Below are 22,195 nucleotides of genomic sequence, written 5' to 3'. Positions count from 1 at the left end.
AAGAAAAACAAACAAATATGTATACTCATAAATGCTCATGGGTGATTAACCGACAAGGGCCCGATTCATAAATGAAAACTTAGACCAAAAGTCTGAGTTTACGACTTTCGGTATTCACAAAGGTAAGTTACGAGCAGTATCTTTACACCTGCACTCGGGGCAGAACCTCCATACGGGAAGGAATCCGCACCCGGCGTGGATCGCTACCTCTGCCAGAGTGCGGAAATTCTGGTACGTTGTGTGCTATCTTGCTGCGCGAGCAGTCGTCTTAAGGCGTCATTCAATAGAGGGTGTTGCCAGGGTTAAGACAGCGTCACTGCGCCACCAGAGCTCATTCCAAAGAGCTCCATCATATCGCGCAGAGGGACTGATAAGACGCGGTCAGGTCAATGCACAGGAGCCCGGTATCAGCAGTACCGGCCACATAAGGCCTCACGTTGCAAAACACTGCAGAGCATTGGCTCACTGTGTACACTGCAACCCAGCTGTATTCTCCAGGTGGGAAGGCTCCAAACATCTGGCCCCTCCCACTTGTACCGGCTTCTAATATCAATGGCTCTCTGGACTCCCCACTTCTCAGGGCCCTCTGGACTCCCCGCTTCTCACGGCCCCTCTTGTCATGTCGGTGAAACTCCACATCCACTGTTTTGCAGTGTTATGCTGTCTTATGATGTAGTGTTATGTTCTATTATGCCCTGTTGTGTTAGCTTATGATTGGTTGCATTGTGTTATGTTGTGGTATGCTTTGCTGTGTTAAGTTATGGGTGCTTATGCATTGTTGTGTGATGCTGTGCTCCGTGGTGCTAGGGTCGTGCCTGACCCGACAGCAGTGGGGGCGGACCCTCACCCTCCGAGGTTACCTTCTGGCTCACTGCCAGCTGGAGGAAGGCGTAGTTGAAGTCAGACTTGTCGGGGGTCTCTGATTGGACGGTGAGCGTCAGGACGGTGCCCGGCGGGGTGCTGGCGGGCAGGTTCAGGGTCACGATGCCCTTCACAGTTTGGTTGGTGAGCAGGGTAGCGCTGGAGGGCCAAGAGAAGACAGTGAGATGCTGCAAGAGCCAGGATTTGGAAGAATGGTGAAAAGGCAGAGCACGCGTACTGTCACCTGGTCACGTACCTGCGCGGCTGAAAGTTGGAGACAAACTCTTTCCCGCCTTGGACGATGATGTTGAAGCTGGAGCCTGAGCCGCTGTTGGTCACCGTGAAGGGGATCTCATATTTCTCCCCGGGGTAGAGGGCAGTGAGGGAGTTCAGCAGCTGGAAGAGAGAGATGAGTGAGTATGTCTGCATGAGCAGGGATCACTGGCCAAACATGGCGGAAACACGGCCGCTTTGGGAGTTTGTTTCTTAAAAACAAGAACTGTTTTGTGATTGGACATCAAAGCAGATGCCGGCAGTACAGGAAACGTCTTGTACATGGAAAGAAACTTCCCTGATGGCCGCTGGGTCAGAGGTCATCTCTTTTTTATTTTATTTTGAGTTTATTGAGAGTCAGAAGAAAGAAAAAGCAATACATCAGAGTTTAGCAAATCTCAGTTACCATTGGAGATATAAAAGTATACGGAAATACAACAGATCTAACAATCATGCTTTGTACATAAAAGGAAGGAGAGGAAAAGAGAAAAGCAAAGGTGAAGGGACGAGGGCTGAAACAATATAATATGAACTTTCAATATTTTTTGTTGAAGAAACAACATGATATAAAGTTAAACACTGTAAGCACAATAAAAATTAGAAAATACAAATCGTAATGTAAATTAAATATAAAACATATTGGCATGTACAACAATATCTGCGAAGTTCAAGAGAAAGACAACAAGGTGTATTTATGGCAGTTTCTTAACCTCATCTGAAGCATTTACAACCTTAGGTGCGGACCGAGATAAATGTTTAGTAAGCAGAAGCCGCAAAAGATCTCTTTTAATAGCTAAAGAAATAGGGGTGACAAAGTTGGTATCAAGTCAGTGATGGAAACATACAGTACTCCACCAGGCTCTAAAAGTAACTTGATTTGCTTGTTTCTAATTTGAAGTTATTAACCCTTTGCATGCTCATGACAGCCCCCGGCCGTCATGCGTCACAGTGGGTGTGTGCCCACTATGTAAATCGCCCGCACAACGTAATAATTTGCGGCGCACGCAAGGGGTTAGGTGAAAAGCTACAGCCAATAACAAATCTAATAGCTTGAAATTTGATGGTGTTTGCAGCCACTGATGTGACAAGGGGCCCGATTCACAGAACTAACTCAAGACAAAATCCTAAACTTGCTACTTTTGGTATTCACAGAAGGCGTTTAGTAGTAGTAAAGTTAGGATTTTGTCTTAAGTCTGTCTTAAGTCGGTCTTAAGTCTGTCTTAAGTCTGTCTGTCTGTCCTAAGTCTGTCTTAAGTCAAACTTAAGACAAAATCCTAACTTTACTACTATTAAATGCCTTCTGTGAATACTAAAAGTAGTAGGACAGACTTAAGACAGACTTAAGACAAACTTAAGACAGACTTAAGAGAGACTTAAGACAGACTTAAGACAGACTTAAGACAGACTTAAGCCAAACTTAGGACAGACTTAAGACAGACTTAAGACAGATTTAAGACAAAATTGTAACTTTACTAATACTAAATGCCTTCTTTGAATACCAAAAGTAATAAGTGTACGATTTTGTCTTACGGGCCCAAGAAACCTAAGAAAATATTGGGTAAAGAAAAGGGAATGTTAACTTAAAAAATCTTCCCAATTTGGGACCAGACTAGTTGCCAGAATTAAAAAATATTGGCGATTTCAAATAACATATTTTAAATCAGCATTAGAGCAAGAACAGGACCAACAGGTAGGTGAAGTGGAAGGTGAAAAGGATGCTAGTTTTGCAAAGGAAAATAAAAAACGTTGATAACAAAAATTAAGGGTTTGAGTTGTATTAGCGACTCTTGATGTTTTGTGAATATTTAGCCACATTTAATCCCAAGTGGAGGTAGGCCAGCATTGTTGAAAATCCGTTTCCCACGCCAATTCAGCTCTTGATTTTAGTCTATCTGAGGATGATAGGAGACACGTATAAATGGAGGAAGCAGAGGGGGATGAGTTTCATTTAGGAAAAAGAGTAGAACATGTTATAGGAAGTATAGGATTAGTTGGTAATGTGAGTAGATATTGATTAAGAGAACAAAGTAGAAGGTTATATTGTTTAAGAAAAGAATTCGGTAATGACAAATTTTGTTTGAAGATCAGAGGAGGATAGAGGGCGACTATTATGCAAAAGTTGGGAAATCCAAAGCAAGCCCTTGGATCTCCAGTATTTCCAGTAAATTGTAAGGTTTTTAATACATAATGATGTATTATTCCAGAAAAGTTGATGAAAAAGAAAAGAAGATGAAGGGTAAGAGGAAGGTATGAGAGGAGTTAAAATCTTACGAGAGTATGAAATGATGGAAGAACGTTAAAAGGAGATGTTGGAGAATGCAAGAATTTCCTGAAAAGTAAATGGGCAGATTAGATATTCCTCTATAGAAATCCAAACTGGGGGATGAGTGGGGCGATCTGAGGAAAACCAGTGGGAAGCTTGGTTTAGAGAAACATCAGAATGGTAGGATTTGAAGTCTGGAAATATAAGGCCTCCACTCTATTTGTCCTTTTTTAAGGAGGACAAGGCTATGCGAGGAGATTTATTTTTCTAAAGAAATGTAATTAAAAGAGAAGCAATTTTCTTAAAATTATATTCTATAAATCATAGAAAGAATATATAAAATCAAGGGGGTAAGCATCATCTTAATGGAATCTAATTGGCCCAACCTAGAGAAAAAAAGAGGATGTCAACATGCAAAAGTATCATTTAAAGTCTTGTTAATATGATCAAAAAGTAATTTTAAAGTCTCTGAAATGGATGAAGAGAACCATAGGCAAAGATATTTGAGCTTAGAAGGTTGCCAGGAAAAACCTGTGAGGGGAAAATAATTCTTAAGACGTAGGACATTTAGAGGTAGAACTTAACATTTATCCGGGTTAAGGCGGTATCCCAATAATTGAGAAAAAATATCAACCTGATGAAGGGAAGGAGGGACAGAAGTATCCGGATTGGAAGAGTATAAGAGCATATCGTCTGCGTAAACAGACATTTTAACCTGATGTGAACTAAGCGGAAATCCAGAAATCTGAGCATCTTCTCTTATCTTAGTTGGAAAGGGTTCTAATGCTATTACAAATAATAAAGGTGATAAAGGACACCCTTGTCGCACCCCTCTAAGAAGAGAAAATAATCTGAGACTTTACCATTAGCGAAAATAGAAGCTGTGGGACCTGAATATAAAAGTGAAATTAAGGAAATCATTTTAGGGGGAAAACCTATCCATTTTAATGCATGAAACATAAAATCCCAGCCAATCTTGTTGAATGCCTTTTCAGCACCTAAAGCTATAGCAGCAATAGGGTAGTCTAAGGAGGAAGCTTTGCTAAGAATGTTAAAAAAGACTCAAGAGTTATCAGAAGATAAACGCCCCTTCACAAAACGGGATTGTTCAGGTCCGATAACTTCAGTTAGGATAGGGTCGTTGCGTAGAGCTAACATTTTTGCAAAAATCTTATAATCAGTATTGACTAAATAAAGTGCACTATAGTTTTTACAAAAGGTAGGGTCTTTATTATCTTTTAGGATTAAACATATTATGGCTTCTTGAAAAGTACCATGAGACGAACCATTTGTAATAAAAGAATTAAATAAAAATAAAAGATTTGGAAGAAGAAGGTTAGGAAAATATTCATAAAATTCATCGGGTCCAGGGGCCTTTCCTCGTCGTAGAAAAGATATCGCATGGGTAATTTCTACTAAGGTGATATCGAATTCCAATTCGTCAAAATCAATATGCTGAGAGGGAGGGGCATTAATAGATTGAAAATATGAGGATGAGTCGGCTTGAGCTGGTTGAGTCTCTGGGGTATATAAGTTTTTATAAAAGGAAACAAATTCATTTAAAATATCATTGTCCTTAAATAAAAGGGATCCAGTGGCACTCTGTAAAGAGTCTATTCTAGTTCTTTCTTTCTTTTTAGGTAATTAGCCAAAACTGTCCTCATTTTATTTTGGCCACGGTAATAATGAGCACTGCTTTTTAAAAGGTATGAAGAAGCGGCTTCTGTCGATAGTCTATCAAAAGTGAGTTTGGCATCAATAAGATCATTTAAAGAAGATTGAGTGTTGGAGTGATAATAGGTATACTCTAATTGTTTGATTGTGTTAAGTAATTGAGCAGTTTGTATCTCAAAAGATTTTTTCTTTTGTTAGACAAAATTCATTATAAAGCCTCTGGCAGCCGCAATAAAAGGTCCCAAATCATTGCAGGGGAAGAATATGGGGTAGAGTTAATGGAAATAAATTCTGAGGCAACAGAACTGAATTGACTAGAGAAGTTAGGGTCCACAAGTAACGAATTGTTAAAACGCCATCTACCTGAACAAAGAACGAAAGGTATCAAATCAAAATTAACAAAAACTGGGGCATGATCACATATTAAAATAGATCCTATCTCTGAGTGGAGAACATGTTGAGCCAAAGATTTACATAAGAAGAGGTAATCAATACGGGAGATGTAGTATCTGTGCTATGGAGGCAGCCGTGTTAAGGAAGGGAGACGCTCTGCTGTGAGCTGTAGTATGTCTGCTATGGAGTCCGCTGTGTTAAGTGAAGGGAGACGCTGCTGTGAGCTGTAGTATGTGTGCTACGGAGTCAGATGGTGTTAAGGAAGGGAGACGCTCTGCTGTGAGCTGCAGTATGTGTGCTATGGAGTCAGACGGTGTTAAGGAAGGGAGACGCTGCTGTGAGCTGTAGTATGTGTGCTATGGAGTCAGCCGGGGTTAAGGAAGGGAGGCGCTGCTGTGAGCTGTAGTATGTGTGCTATGGAGTCAGCCATGTTAAGTGAAGGGAGACGCTGCTGTGAAATGTAGTATGTGTGCTATGGAGTGAGCCGTGTTAAGTGAAGGGAGACGCTGCTGTGAGCTGTAGTATGTGTGCTGTGGAGTCAGACGGTGTTAAGGAAGGGAGACGCTGCTGTGAGCTGTAGTATGTGTGCTATGGAGTCAGACGGTGTTAAGGAAGGGAGACGCTGCTGTGAGCTGTAGTATGTGTGCTATGGAGTCAGCCGTGTTAAGTGAAGGGAGGCGCTGCTGTGAGCTATAGTATGTGTGCTATGGAGTCAGCCGGGTTAAGGAAGGGAGGCGCTGCTGTGAGCTGTAGTATGTGTGCTATGGAGTCAGCCGTGTTAAGTCTGTGCGCTGTAGTATGTGTGCTATGTAGTCAGCCAGGTTAAGGAAGGGAGACGCTGCTGTGAGCTGTAGTATGTGTGCTATGGAGTCAGCCGTGTTAAGTGAAGGGAGACACTGCTGTGAGCTGTAGGATGTGTGCTATGGAGTCAGCCGGTGTTAAGGAAGGGACACGCTGCTGTGAAATGTAGTATGTGTGCTATGGAGTGAGCCGTGTTAAGTGAAGGGAGACACTGCTGTGAGCTGTAGGATGTGTGCTATGGAGTGAGCTGTGTTAAGTGAAGGGAGACGCTGCTGTGAGCTGTAGTATGTGTGCTGTGGAGTCAGACGATGTTAAGGAGGGAGACGCTGCTGTGAGCTGTAGTATGTACGCTATGGAGTCAGCCATGATAAGTGAAGGGAGACGCTGATGTGAGCTGTAGTATGTGCGCTATGGAGTCAGCCGTGTTAAGGAAGGGAGACGCTGCTGTGAGCTGTAGTATGTGTGCTGTGGAGTCAGACGATGTTAAGGAAGGGAGACGCTGCTGTGAGCTGTAGTATGTGTGCTATGGAGTCAGCCGGTGTTAAGTGAAGGGAGATGCTGCTGTGAGCTGTAGTATGTGTCCTACGGAGTCAACCAGCGTTAAGGAAGGGAGACGCTGCTGTGAGCTGTAGTATGTGTGCTATGGAGTCAGCCATGATAAGTGAAGGGAGGCGCTGCTGTGAAATGTAGTATGCGTGCTGTGGAGTCAGACGGTGTTAAGTGAAGGGAGACGCTGCTGTGAGCTGTAGTATGTGTGCTGTGGAGTCAGCCATGCTAAGTGAAGGGAGACGCTGCTGTGAGCTGTAGTATGTGTGCTGTGGAGTCAGCCGTGTTAAGGAAGGGAGACGGTGCTGTGAAATGTAGTATGTGTGCTATGGAGTGAGCCGTGTTAAGTGAAGGGAGACACTGCTGTGAGCTGTAGGATGTGTGCTATGGAGTGAGCTGTGTTAAGTGAAGGGAGACGCTGCTGTGAGCTGTAGTATGTGTGCTATGGAGTCATCCATGTTAAGTGAAGGGAGACGCTGCTGTGAGCTGTAGTATGTGTCCTACGGAGTCAGCCAGCGTTAAGGAAGAGAGACACTGCTGTGAGCTGTAGTATGTGTGCTATGGAGTCAGACGGTGTTAAGGAAGGGAGACGCTGCTGTGAGCTGTAGTATGTGTGCTATGGCGGCAGCCAGTGTTAAGGAAGGGAGACGTTGCTGTGAGCTGTAGTATGTTTGCTATGGAGTCAGCCATGTTAAGTGAAGGGAGACGCTGCTGTGAGCTATAGTATGTGTGCTAAGGAGTCAGATGGTGTTAAGGAAGGGAGACGCTCTGCTGTGAGCTGTAGTATGTGCGCTATGGAGTCAGCCGTGTTAAGGAAGGGAGCGGACGCTCTGCTGTGAGCTCTAGTATGTGTGCTTTGGAGTCAGCCGGGTTGAGGAAGGGAGGCGCTGCTGTGAGCTGTAGTATGTGTGCTATGGAGTCAGCCGGGTTAAGGAAGGGAGACGCTGCTGTGAGCTGTAGTATGTGTGCTATGGAGTCATCCATGTTAAGTGAAGGGAGACGCTGCTGTGAGCTGTAGTATGTGTCCTACGGAGTCAGCCAGCGTTAAGGAAGGGAGACACTGCTGTGAGCTGTAGTATGTGTGCTATGGAGTCAGACGGTGTTAAGGAAGGGAGACGCTGCTGTGAGCTGTAGTATGTGTGCTATGGCGGCAGCCAGTGTTAAGGAAGGGAGACGTTGCTGTGAGCTGTAGTATGTTTGCTATGGAGTCAGCCATGTTAAGTGAAGGGAGACGCTGCTGTGAGCTATAGTATGTGTGCTAAGGAGTCAGATGGTGTTAAGGAAGGGAGACGCTCTGCTGTGAGCTGTAGTATGTGCGCTATGGAGTCAGCCGTGTTAAGGAAGGGAGCGGACGCTCTGCTGTGAGCTCTAGTATGTGTGCTTTGGAGTCAGCCGGGTTGAGGAAGGGAGGCGCTGCTGTGAGCTGTAGTATGTGTGCTATGGAGTCAGCCGGGTTAAGGAAGGGAGACGCTGCTGTGAGCTGTAGTATGTGTGCTATGGAGTCAGCCGGGTTAAGGAAGGGAGCCGCTGCTGTGAGCTGTAGTATGTGCGCTATGGAGTCAGCTTTGTTAAATGAAGGGAGACGCTGCTGTGAGCTGTAGTATGTGTGCTATGGAGTCAGCCGGTGTTACATGGAGGGAGACGCTCTTTGGTGAGCTGTAGTGTCTCACCTCTGTACCTGTCCTCTAGAAGCACAGCTCATGTTTCATGAGGGTGAGACCCTCCTCAGTCATTACCTGTACTCTGGAAGCTGAGACGGTGTTCAAGGAGGGGGAGACCCTTTGCAGGGTGTTGAGGGCCCCGTCCTTTCCATTGATGCTGACCAGGAACTGCTCCTTCGGCAGAGAGCTGGACACCGCTCGGAAGGTGTCTGCTGACGCGGTGCGGTTCAGGGGCAGTTGCTGTAGAATGGTCCCCTGAATGTCGGAGAGATATAAGGTGTTCAAGGACACAGTGGGAAACGTCTTCAGGCCTGTGATGTGCACAACCATGTTTGCAGGAGCCCCTAAAATACAGAAAAGGAATATCGAGTTACATCAAGCAAGATGGCGGCCAGGAAAAGGGATGGGCAGACATCCCGCAGCAGGATGCAAGATGGCCACCATGAGAGGCAGGATTGTAGGAAGCTGGCTCTGAAAATACTATACCAAAGTGAGGTATAGTGTGCGCAGAGTTCAGTGGAACCCCAAAGGTAGGCAGAAGTAAAGTTAGATAGCCCCTCACTCTCTATTTGTGGTAGTGTGGTCGAGCAGTAAGGCAGTATCAGAGGACAGTGTTAAGTATTTGTTGCACACACTCAGGCAGTAAATGGATTCACACACTCAAGAGCTGAACTTCAGACCAATTGTTTTTGTATTAAAAATATTCTTTCAGTTACTTTATTTCTAGCACCAAGCAAGTCTGCGACAGGTAAGTGATAAATACGTTACAGTGGTAAATGCTGATTGTAAAACAGTTCATTTGCAATTGTAAGTGTACTATGGTTTGCTTACAGTATTGTTTCAGAGAAATGCAATCACTGGTAAAAACAGTACATAGACTTGAATGGGATTTTAAGTAAAATAGCAGGTAAGTAACTTTTGAGATTACTAGGCTTACACAGATTACTATAACTAGAGACTACTCTGGGACTTTTCTTGAAAACAGGTAAGTAAAATTGTTTTTGGTTATTTTATGCAATTTTCAAATTCCAGACTTTGAAAATGTTCGCAGAAATACAGTCAATGTTATCCTATGGAGGGAAATAGTGGTATCGGTTTGGAGGTAAGTTATCGGTCCTTGGAGTCGAGGTTCTGGGGTTAGAACCAGGGTTCCCCCAGGGTCAAAGGTGCACTCTTGTTTCAACCTCAGCGGCACAGGGCAGCCGGGTGCAGGGTGCGGTTTCAAGGTCGGATGCCCTGTTGTTTCCGATTCAGAACCTCCAGTTGCAAAAGCACTGCAGGCAGGGAGACGAAGGACTGCTGGGTGCGAACACCACGTCGAGAGGTAAGCTGAGAAGTTAGCGGTTGGTTAGGCACCATCAGTTTGGGCACAAAAGACAGAGTCGGGTGCAGGGGTGCCTTTTGGGGTCGGATCTTCTTACCAGCTCTGGGTCAGGTTGAGGGCGGCCTTCTGGATTTAGACTGCAGGCGTCGACTGGAGGCTTGAGGCAGGTCAGTGTTTGCCGGATCTCGGTTCAGGATCGGCGGGGTGACCTCCTCATGGTGTTTGCCCACTCGAGCTCGGGACGTGGGCGGCTGGTGCAGAGTGGGGCAGATTCGCGGTCTGCGGTTGCTGCCAGAGGTTGCAGTTGAACAAATCTGTTGTTCACGGGAGAAGCAGACTTTGGAAGTGAAGGCAGGCAGGTCCTCCGGGGTTTTTGAGGTTGCTGGCTGCAGGACATACCGGGATTTCACAGGAGCAGGTTTGAGGGGAGACACACCTGTAGGGCTGGGCCTAAGTCAGTGGGCATCTTCCTCTTTTTAGCTGCTGCACGGTTGTTCAGTCCTTCTTCTTTACTTCATGTTTCTTGTCCTGATCTGAGGAAGCAAGCTTCAGGGGGTGCCCCTAAATACTAGATTTAGGGACATTACAGGTAGGTAAAAGGCAGGGACCAATGGGTCACTGCCCTGGGGTGAGTACACCCCCTATTCTGCCACTCTTCAGTGGGAGGGGGCCAGGAGCCTGTTCCTGGTTGGTTGAGTCCCCCCCATTCTCAAGATGGTGGGGGCTGAGAGTTGTGCTTCACCGCGCCTCCCTCTCTTGAGGGGTGGAGTTGGTAGAGGTGGGCACAATACTATTCCTCACTTTTTTCCCCACCGGTTCTCCCTCCCAAAGTGGGGGTCAGAACAAGTGGGGACCAGTTGCTGAAAGGACCAAATGGCCTGGGGGAGCTCACAAAGGCAGCAAGCCTTTGAAGCTTCCCCTTCGTGAACCCTGCCCATCCTGGGGAGGAGGCTTGGCACCTCATCCCAGGATGTGCATTGTTTCAGACCTCCGAGAGCGGCCGGCTCTTGACCCAGGGGTCCAGAAACATGTCTGGTGGTGGCAGCTGAAAGCAACCGCTCAGCCTGGACACTAGTGGTGGGCTAGTTTTCAGGGGGCATCTCTGAGATGCCCTCTGAGTGCATTTCTCATTGAGACAAAATCCTAACTTTACGACTTTCGGTATTCACTGAAGGCATATAGTAGTAGTAAAGTTAGGAGTCCTAACTTTACTACTACTAAATGCCTTCTGTGAATACCAAACGTAGTAAGTTTAGGATTTTATCTCAGATTAGTTCTGTTAATCAGGCCCTAAGCTCTGCACCAAGACACGTAGCCCACAAAGGCAGTGTGTGTGTGTCAGAGCCCAGGGCCTCTAAGCGTGGCACAATAAGTGCTGCAGCCCTTAGAGGCCTTCCCTGATCACAGTGCCCTGGGCACCCATGGTACCATTTACCAGGGGCTGACCTTTGGCTAGAGATGCCAGTTGGGTTAGTTTTGGGGAAAGAGCACAGGCCCTGGGAACCTGATTGGCAGGGAACCAGGCACACAAGTAAAAGTGCATCAGTATTCTGGCAAAAAGTGTGGCGGGGGTTACTGCAACAGTAACCCACTTTCCTACAGGGATGGATAGACATATCAAGGCACAATGAAAGGTGGCTACCAGGAGAGGAGATGGACAGACATCTTCAGACAAGATGACCACCAGGAGACAGGGTGAACAGACATCTCTGTGCAAAACCTACGGTGGCCTCCAGGAGACAGACCTCCCCAGCCAAGATGCAAGATGGCCATAAGGAGAGGGCAATGGACAGACATCCCTGAGCAAGACTCAAGATTGCTGCCAGGCGAGGGAATGGGCATACATCTCTGGGCAAGGCTCAAGGTGGCTGCCAGGAGAGGGGATGAACAGACATCCCTGGACAAGACTCAAGATGGCTGCCAGGAGAGGGGATGAACAGACATCCCTGAGCAAGACTCAAGATGACTGCCAGGTGAGGGGATGGGCAGACATCTCTGGGCAAGGCTCAAGGTGGCTGCCAGGAGAGGGGATGAACAGACATCCCTGGACAAGACTCAAAACGGCTGCCAGGAGAGGGGATAAACAGACATCCCTGGACAAGACTCAAGATGGCTGCCAGGAGAGGGGATGAACAGACATCCCTGGGCAAGACTCAAGATGACTGCCAGGTGAGGGGATGGGCAGACATCTCTGGGCAAGGCTCAAGGTGGCTGCCAGGAGAGGGGATGAACAGACATCCCTGAGCAAAACTCAAGATGGCTGCCAGGAGAGGGGATGAACATACATCCCTGGACAAGACTCAAGATGGCTGCCAGGAGAGGGGATAAACAGACATCCCTGGGCAAGACTCAAGATGGCTGCCAGGAGAGGGGATGAACAGACATCCCTGGGCAAGACTCAAGATGGCTGCCAGGAGAGGGGATGAACAGACATCCCTGGACAAGACTCAAGATGGCTGCCAGGAGAGGGGATGAACAGACATCCCTGGGCAAGACTCAAGATGACTGCCAGGTGAGGGGATTGGCGGACATCTCTGGACAGTGGTTTGTTTTTTTAGACAGCATGGGGATCACAAAATAGACTTTTAATCCAAAGGTCAATTTTAATTATGTTTTCAAATAAAGACTTAAACAAAATTTCCAATAAAGGAGTAGCGTGACATCTCTTATCACTACCCAAATATTGTATTCAAAAGAGTCAACGAAATTCTTTCTGAAAGCTGAATGTGTCCCTGAAAGGGTGATAAGAGGACCCAGGGACAGGTTTGGTGAAGGCCTCCATTGCAACTCCTGCCCTCACATGCTTGACCCCGAGGTCACAGTTCCTAGGGATATGTTTGTGCACATCACCTAGCATGCCTGTGTCTCCAAGGTCCCTACCCTGAGAAGGTTCTTGGCATTGCACTTTAGAGTGTTTAACCACATCCTAACTTTTCTGCACTTCCTGCAGAATTAGAATTGTTATGCTTTTGTGCAGAAAAAAGTGGCATTGATTTACTTTTTATATTCACACTCTTTTTAACTAAAATTATGCATGAGCAATACCCTCCTTGAGAGATAGCACAGCGGCTTCTTGCATGAGAAACCTCAAGGGCCTCCTGGAAAGATACCTCAACGTTGTCTTGGATGGAGATACCTCACTGCCCTCCTGATAGAGAATATTCAACAGCCTCCTCATCAGAGATAACTCAGGGGCATATCACCAAGCGGCAGAGATAATTATCGCTGGCCGTGTGTAGCATGTGGAATCCTAACGCCATCTAGCACCAGATTCCATCGCCCAGTAAGTGCACTATCAGCAACGCGCATCGCCGAGGCGATAGAAATCCAGGCAATAGCGGCGATAAGCGGCAACATCGCAGGATTACCTCCGATAAAAAACAGAGTTAAATAAAAACATTGCTGATAGGGAGATGTGGACTCAGCATAATAATCCACCTCTCATGTTAAACATGGCCAAGTCAGAAAATTAGCCGACGTAAGAAACCTGCGATATAGCCGGGCCGGTTAGCGATTCCCTTGCTGATAGGGAGAACCTCTGTTAGCGATTATTTCGCTGTATTTCACACAGGAACGCCTACCTCCATCTCATTAGCGATGCGATGATAGGCGAGGCGAAAAGATAATGGGCGCTACAGCATGGATTCACGTGTTAGCGTGTCCATGCTGATAGGGCGTTAAAGTTATCGCCCCTTTTTGCCCGAAAACGGTCGAAAAGCGGCGTTAATTTTAACGCCGGCCCTAGATGATATGTCCCTAAGGGGCATATTATCAAGGACCGGTGTTAAAATTATCGCCGTTTTATTGGCAGGAAACTGCCTATAAAACGGCGATAATGGGCTTGATAATATGCCCTTGTTAATTCCCATCGAAGCCCATGTTCTGGTGTTAACATGGGCTTCTATGGGAATTAACAAGGGTGTATTATCGAGCCCATTATCCCCGTTTTATCCGCAGTTTCCTGCCGATAAAACAGCGATAATTTTAAGACCGGTCCTTGATAATATGCCCCTCAGTGTTTTCTTGGATGGAGACACCTCAGTGCCCTCCTAATAGAGGTAACTCATCAGCCTCTTCGTCAGAGATAACTCAGTGTTCTCTTGGGATGGAGATAGCCCAGTGCCCTCCTGACAGGAATAACTCGAAGCCTCTTGGGTAGACGTAATGTAATCGTCTCCTTAACAGAGCTGAACGAAAGGCCTTCTGGAGAGACATAAAGCAACGTTTTATTCCTGGAGATAACTCCGTTCCCGCCTGAAGAGATTCCTTCTCCTTCCGGACTGTCATGTTCACATGCATGCACGAGTGACCAGAACCCTCAGGCCAGGGTTGACTGACCAAAGCTCAGGAATTATTGACCAATGCCTGTACGAGTGGGATGGGGAAAGAACAGCCAACATTTGGAGGACACGTATGACGAGCGTAGCCTAGAACTGTGCTCAACATTCGAAGGAGATGCATGCATGAATGTTCGAGGGAACTGCACCGGACAGGAGGTACAAACATGTGAGAGTGTAAGGGGACACACCCCCAAAATTAGAACGACACATGGGCATAAGTGTAGGAGGGGGCGGTCCCCAGCATTAGGAGGCCATGCATGCATTTGTGTCGACTGGCTTTATACCTAACATTAGGAGGGCACAGCATCATGAGTGTACGAAAGAAATGCACCCAACATTAGGAAGACACTGGTGGTGAGAGCAGAATGAGCGAACATTGATAGATCACGCGTGCCTGAGGGTGGGAGGATGGAACTGTACCCAGCATTAGGAAGACACTGATGGTGAGAGCAGAATGAGCGAACATTGATAGATCACGCGTGTCTGAAGGTGGGAGGATAGAACTGCACCCAACATTAGGAAGACACTGATGGTGAGAGCAGAATGAGCGAACATTGATAGATCACGCGTGTCTGAAGGTGGGAGGATAGAACTGCACCCAACATTAGGAAGACACTGATGGTGAGAGCAGAATGAGCGAACATTGATAGATCACGCGTGTCTGAAGGTGGGAGGATGGAACTGCACCCACCATTAGGAAAACATATGCATGAGTGTAGGAGGGGACTGCACCCAACATTAGGAGGACATGCATACATGCCTGTGGGGGGAACTGTTCCCTACATTAGGAGGACATGTGGGTCCAAGATCAGGTGAAGGGAACTACACCTAATATTAGGGGAACGCGCATGCGGGAGGGCAATGTCGCTCTGTTTGAATTCTTTCCTTAAGACATGTTCTTTCAATCTTAGACTTTGTGTATGTGCTTCAAGACCTAATTTTACACATCCATCCAATCCGAGAAGTTTTGAAATTATACTTCTGTAAATCGTGATCTGCTTGTGTCACTTGAACCTATAGTTAGAGATGACATCAGGGTCTAACTAGCATAAGAGCTAGGTATGTGGAAACATTCGGTCCAACATATGTGCCTCCCCCTGTCTTCTCTCAGCTTCACTTGGACATGTTCTTACACAGTGGCCGTTCACCCGTGAAGCCACTCTAACGCATGCCCTCACACCTCTGTAGCTATTGGGAAATCTTGTTTGCAGCTTCCTTGCACATTCCTTTTTAGCTTTCTTATCAACTGGACATGCTCTCTTATCTCTCTCAATCAATGGATGTGCTCTCGTATCCCCTACACATTGAATATTCACCGTTATCTCTTTCCATGTTGGACATCCTCTTATATCTTTTATCACGTTGCACATTCTCTCTAACTGCTCTTCCACAATGAACATACTCTCTTACTCAATGGATACACTCTCTTTGTTCTCTTCCATGATGGGCATGCTCTCTTACTCAATGGATACACTCTCTTTGTTCTCTTACTCAATGGATACACTCTCTTTGTTCTCTTACTCAATGGATACACTCTCTTTGTTTTCTTCCATGATGGGCATGCTCTCTTACTCAATGGATACCCTCTCTTTGTTCTCTTCAATGATGGGCACGCTCTCTTACTCAATGGATACACTCTCTTTGTTCTCTTACTCAATGGATACACTCTCTTTGTTCTCTTACTCAATGGATACACTCTCTTTGTTCTCTTCCACGATGCACATGCTCTCTTACTCAATGGATACACTCTCTTTGTTTTCTTCCATGATGGGCATGCTCTCTTACTCAATGGATACACTCTCTTTGTTCTCTTCCATGATGAGCATGCTCTCTTACTCAATGGATACACTCTCTTTTTTCTCTTCCACGATTGGCATGCTCTCTTACTCAACGGATACACTCTCTTTGTTCTCTTCAATGATGGGCACACTCTCTTACTCAACGGATACACTCTCTTTGTTCTATTCAATGATGGGCACACTCTCTTACTCAACGATACACTCTCTTTGTTCTCTTCAATGATGGGCACACTCTCTTACTCAATGGATACACTCTCTTTGTTCTCTTCAATGATGGGCACACTCTCTTACTCAATGGATACACTCTCTTTGTTCTCTTCAATGATGGGCACACTCTCTTACTCAATGGATACACTCTCTTTGTTCTCTTCAATGATGAGCTTCCTCTCTTACTCAACGGATACACTCTCTTTGTTCTCTTCCATGATGGGCACACTCTCTTACTCAATGGATACACTCTCTTTGTTCTCTTCAATGATGGGCACGCTCTCTTACTCAATGGATACACTCTCTTTGTTCTCTTCAATGATGGGCACGCTCTCTTACTCAATGGATACACTCTCTTTGTTCTCTTCAATGATGGGCACGCTCTCTTACTCAATGGATACACTCTCTTTGTTCTCTTCAATGATGGGCACACTCTCTTACTCAACGGATACACTCTCTTTGTTCTTTCAATGATGGGCACACTCTCTTACTCAATGGATACACTCTCTTTGTTCTCTTCCACCATGGGCACGCTCTCTTACTCAACGGATACACTCTCTTTGTTCTCTTCAATGATGGGCACACTCTCTTACTCAATGGATACACTCTCGTTGTTCTCTTCAATGATGGGCACGCTCTCTTACTCAATGGATACACTCTCTTTGATCTCTTCAATGATGGGCACACTCTCTTACTCAATGGATACACTCTCTTTGTTCTCTTCCACCATGGGCACGCTCTCTTACTCAACGGATACACTCTCTTTGTTCTCTTCAATGATGGGCACACTCTCTTACTCAATGGATACACTCTCGTTGTTCTCTTCAATGATGGGCACGCTCTCTTACTCAACGGATACACTCTCTTTGTTCTCTTCCATGATTGGCATGCTCTCTTACTCAATGGATACACTCTCTTTGTTCTATTCAATGATGGGCACACTCTCTTACTCAATGGATACACGCTCTTTGTTCTCTTCAATGATGGGCACACTCTCTTAATCAATGGATACACTCTCTTTGTTCTATTCAATGATGGGCACACTCTCTTACTCAATGGATACACTCTCTTTGTTCTCTTCAATGATGGGCACACTCTCTTACTCAATGGATACACTCTCTTTGTTCTCTTCAATGATGGGCACGCTCTCTTACTCAATGGATACACTCTCTTTGTTCTCTTCAATGATGGGCACACTCTCTTACTCAATGGATACACTCTCTTTGTTCTCTTCCACCATGGGCACGCTCTCTTACTCAACGGATACACTCTCTTTGTAGCTCTCTTATTCAATGGATACACTCTCTTTGTTCTCTTCCACCAGGAGCACGCTCTCTTACTCAATGGACGCACTCTCTTTATTTTCTTCCATGATGGGCATGCTCTCTTACTCAACGGATACCCTCCCTTTATTCTCTTCCATGATGGACATGCTCTCTTACTCAATGGACCCACTCTCCTTGTTCTCTTCCATGATGGGCACGCTCTCTTACTCAATGGACGCACTCTCTTTGTTCTCTTCCACCATGGGCATGCTCTCTTCCTCAATGGATACACTTTCTTTGTTCTCTTCCACGATGGGAACGCTCTCTTCGCTCTCTTACCTGCACGAGGGCGTCCTGAGATCTTCATGAGGCCAGGGTGTGTGCCTCCCACCTCTTCCACAAAGTCATATGTTAGATCCACAAGGCTGTCACCTATGAGACAGAGAGGACAGAGCTCAGGGTCAATGAGCCTTTGACAGGACAGATGCTGGTGTTAAAGGCACAAGAGACAGACAAGCAACACAGGCAAAGGGTAGAAACAGAATTACAGACTGAGAGGGCAGGTGCTGCCTTATGGACAGAGGGGATGGGTACAGCGGTTTTATATACACAGGGAACAGGAGCAGTAAGGGGTCGATGGGACAGCAGCAGCATTATAGACACAGGGTACAGATACAGGAGAAAGGTACAGAATCACAGGAGACAAGCGAAGCAGAACAGATACAGGAGAAAGGTACAGAAGCACAGGAGACAGGCGAAACAGAACAGATACAGGAGAAAGGTACAGAATCACAGGAGACAGGCGAAACAGAACAGATACAGGAGAAAGCTCACAGAATCACAGGAGACAGGCGAAACAGAACAGATACAGGAGAAAGGTACAGAATCACAAGAGACAGGCGAAGCAGTACAGATACAGGAAAAGGTACAGAATCACAGGAGACAGGCGAAGCAGAACAGATACAGGAGAAAGGTACAGAATCACAGGAGACAGGCGAAACAGAACAGATACAGGAGAAAGGTACAGAATCACAGGAGACAGGCGAAACAGAACAGATACAGGAGAAAGGTACAGAATCACAGGAGACAGGCGAAGCAGTACAGATACAGGAAAAGGTACAGAATCACAGGAGACAGGCGAAGCAGAACATATATAGGAGAAAGGTACAGAAGCACAGGAGACAGACGAAGCAGTACAGATACAGGAAAAGGTACAGAATCACAGGAGACAGGCGAAGCAGAACAGATACAGGAGAAAGGTACAGAATCACAGGAGACAGGCGAAGCAGAACAGATACAGGAGAAAGGTACAGAATCACAGGAGACAGGCGAAGCAGAACATATATAGGAGAAAGGTACAGAAGCACAGGAGACAGACGAAGCAGTACAGATACAGGAAAAGGTACAGAATCACTGGAGACAGGCAAAGCAGTACAGATACAGAAAAAGGTACAGAATCACAGGAGACTGTGAAGCAGTAAAATACAGGAGAAAGATACAGAATCACAGGAGGCAGGTGAAGCAGTACAGATACAGGAGAAAGGTAGAGAATCACAGGAGAGAGGTACAGAATCACAGGAGGCAGGGAGAGATTCACATGAGACAGGTGTAGATTCACATGAGACAGGCAAAGCAGCAGAGATACAGGGATGTATGACGTTACTCCGCATACCGTTACAACTACCTACCATTACAACGCGATCATTACAACGCATACCATTACAACGCATAGCGGTTTGGGGTGCTGGATAGTGGTAAGTATAATTTACTATTCTAACTCCAGTCCCCGTGGACCCTAGGGAAGGTGTTGGATAGTAAATTATACTTATTCCCTATCCTAGAGCGCCCCCCAGCGCAATGCGTTGTAATGGTATGCGGAGTAAAAGTCGCGTTGTAATGGTAGTGCGGAGTAAAAAATGCGTTGTAACAGGTGCATACCGAGATACAGGTGACACATGTACAGTCTTGCACACCACTGGCTTGGCACAGAGTCACAGCAGGTCAAGCAGGTCAAGACAGCTATAGAAGTTTCCAAGAATTGCCAGGCTTTCACACAAGAGATAGAGACATTACCAAGACGTTGAAGTAAGCAGGAGGAGGGTGGCATGACATCAGCAGCGCTTTCATTTGAGATAACCAGGCTCTACCAAGAGCACTCACAGCCTGCATCAGTGCGGCTTCAGATGTTACAAACAGACAGAGGGGCAGGTACAGCAGTACAGCCGATGGGACGTGCACAGCTTCACACAGACAGAAAAGAGCTTTCATAGTGTCATGAAAATACCCTCCATCTCGTAACCCCGGGTGAGACAGATTTAATGTGAGGAGTCCAAGAGCAGGAGACCATGCGGCATATTATCAAGGAACGGTGTTAAAATTATTGCTGCTTTAGCGGCAGGAAACTGGCACTAAAGCGGCGATAATGGGCTTGGTAATATGCCCCTGAGAATTCCAATAGAAGCCCCGTTCACACCAGAACATGGACCTCTATTGAAATTCTCTACGGCATATTATCAAGCCCCTTATCGCTGCTTTAGCGGCAGTTTCCTGCCGCTAAAGCAGCGATAATTTCAACGCCGTTCCTTGATAATATGCCCCCATGTGTGCTACAGCGTGCTGTAGGAATGAGAAGGGAACAGTAGGTGATACTGCAGTCCAAGGGTGTGGATACCGCGGGATACATGTATGTACATTGGGCAGCAGTACAGGTAACTGTACTGGTAACTGCTGCAACTCTACCACTGTGGGTATCTCAAACTGGGGGAGAGATACATCCACATATGCTAACAAGGGCAGCTGTCCTCAGGAGACCTCAAACTGGGGGAGAGATACATCCACGTATGCTAACAAGGGCAGCTGTCCTCAGGAGACCTCAAACTGGGGGAGAGATACATCCACATATGCTAACAAGGGCAGCTGTCCTCAGGAGACCTCAAACTGGGGGAGAGATACATCCACATATGCTAACAAGGGCAGCTGTCCTCAGGAGACCTCAAACTGGGGGAGAGATACATCCACGTATGCTAACAAGGGCAGCTGTCCTCAGGAGACCTCAAACTGGGGGAGAGATACATCCACGTATGCTAACAAGGGCAGCTGTCCTCAGGAGACCTCAAACTGGGGGAGAGATACATCCACATATGCTAACAAGGGCAGCTGTCCTCAGGAGACCTCAAACTGGGGGAGAGATACATCCACATATGCTAACAAGGGCAGCTGTCCTCAGGAGACCTCAAACTGGGGGAGAGATACATCCACATATGCTAACAAGGGCAGCTGTCCTCAGGAGACCTCAAACTGGGGGAGAGATACATCCACATATGCTAACAAGGGCAGCTGTCCTCAGGAGACCTCAAACTGGGGGAGAGATACATCCACGTATGCTAACAAGGGCAGCTGTCCTCAGGAGACCTCAAACTGGGGGAGAGATACATCCACGTATGCTAACAAGGGTAGCTGTCCTCAGGAGACCTCAAACTGGGGGAGAGATACATCCACATATGCTAACAAGGGCAGCTGTCCTCAGGAGACCTCAAACTGGGGGAGAGATACATCCACATATGCTAACAAGGGCAGCTGTCCTCAGGAGACCTCAAACTGGGGGAGAGATACATCCACGTATGCTAACAAGGGCAGCTGTCCTCAGGAGACCTCAAACTGGGGGAGAGATACATCCACGTATGCTAACAAGGGCAGCTGTCCTCAGGAGACCTCAAACTGGGGGAGAGATACATCCACATATGCTAACAAGGGCAGCTGTCCTCAGGAGACCTCAAACTGGGGGAGAGACACATCCACATATGCTAACAAGGGCAGCTGTCCTCAGGAGACCTCAAACTGGGGGAGAGATACATCCACATATGCTAACAAGGGCAGCTCTCCTCAGGAGACCTCAAACTGGGGGAGAGATACATCCACGTATGCTAACAAGGGCAGCTGTCCTCAGGAGACCTCAAACTGGGGGAGAGATACATCCACATATGCAAACAAGGGCAGCTCTCCTCAGGAGACCTCAAACTGGGGGAGAGATACATCCACATATGCTAACAAGGGCAGCTCTCCCCAGGAGACCTCAAACTGGGGGAGAGACACATCCACATATGCTAACAAGGGCAGCTGTCCTCAGGAGACCTCAAACTGGGGGAGAGATACATCCACATATGCTAACAAGGGCAGCTCTCCTCAGGAGACCTCAAACTGGGGGAGAGATACATCCACATATGCTAACAAGGGTAGCTGTCCTCAGGAGTCCTCAAACTGGGGGAGAGATACATCCACATATGCTAACAAGGGTAGCTCTCCTCAGGAGTCCTCAAACTGGGGGAGAGACACATCCACATATGCTAACAAGGGCAGCTGTCCTCAGGAGACCTCAAACTGGGGGAGAGATACATCCACGTATGCTAACAAGGGTAGCTCTCCGCCGGAGTCCTCAAACTGGGGGAGAGATACATCCACATATGCTAACAAGGGCAGCTGTCCTCAGGAGACCTCAAACTGGGGGAGAGACACATCCACATATGCTAACAAGGGCAGCTGTCCTCAGGAGACCTCAAACTGGGGGAGAGATACATCCACACATGCTAACAAGGGTAGCTCTCCTCAGGAGACCTCAAACTGGGGGAGAGACACATCCACATATGCTAACAAGGGTAGCTGTCCTCAGGAGACCTCAAACTGGGGGAGAGATACATCCACATATGCTAACAAGGGTAGCTGTCCTCAGGAGACCTCAAACTGGGGGAGAGATACATCCACATATGCTAACAAGGGCAGCTGTCCTCAGGA

At 46.6% G+C, this 22,195-nt stretch overlaps 1 protein-coding gene across 1 annotated transcript in view; it reads right to left on the bottom strand.

Moving 5' to 3' along the window:
- Positions 1-22,195, bottom strand: part of LOC147706657 (von Willebrand factor A domain-containing protein 7-like) — a 239,692-nt gene that overhangs the window by 68,364 nt on the left and 149,133 nt on the right. Inside the window, exons 13-16 of the mRNA XM_086933162.1 lie at positions 17,747-17,839; positions 8,548-8,816; positions 1,118-1,257; positions 861-1,020 (exon numbers count right to left, since the gene is read on the bottom strand). Of these exons, the coding sequence (XP_086789288.1) occupies positions 861-1,020; positions 1,118-1,257; positions 8,548-8,816; positions 17,747-17,839 (662 nt within the window). The remainder of the gene's footprint in view (positions 1-860; positions 1,021-1,117; positions 1,258-8,547; positions 8,817-17,746; positions 17,840-22,195) is intronic.

This window comes from Lissotriton vulgaris, chromosome 7 (genome assembly GCF_964263255.1).
Source record: "Lissotriton vulgaris chromosome 7, aLisVul1.2, whole genome shotgun sequence".
Classification (NCBI taxonomy): Eukaryota; Metazoa; Chordata; class Amphibia; order Caudata; family Salamandridae; genus Lissotriton; species Lissotriton vulgaris.
The sequence above is the reverse complement of the archived record's forward strand: the minus strand, read 5'-3'. Positions and strand labels throughout refer to the sequence as shown.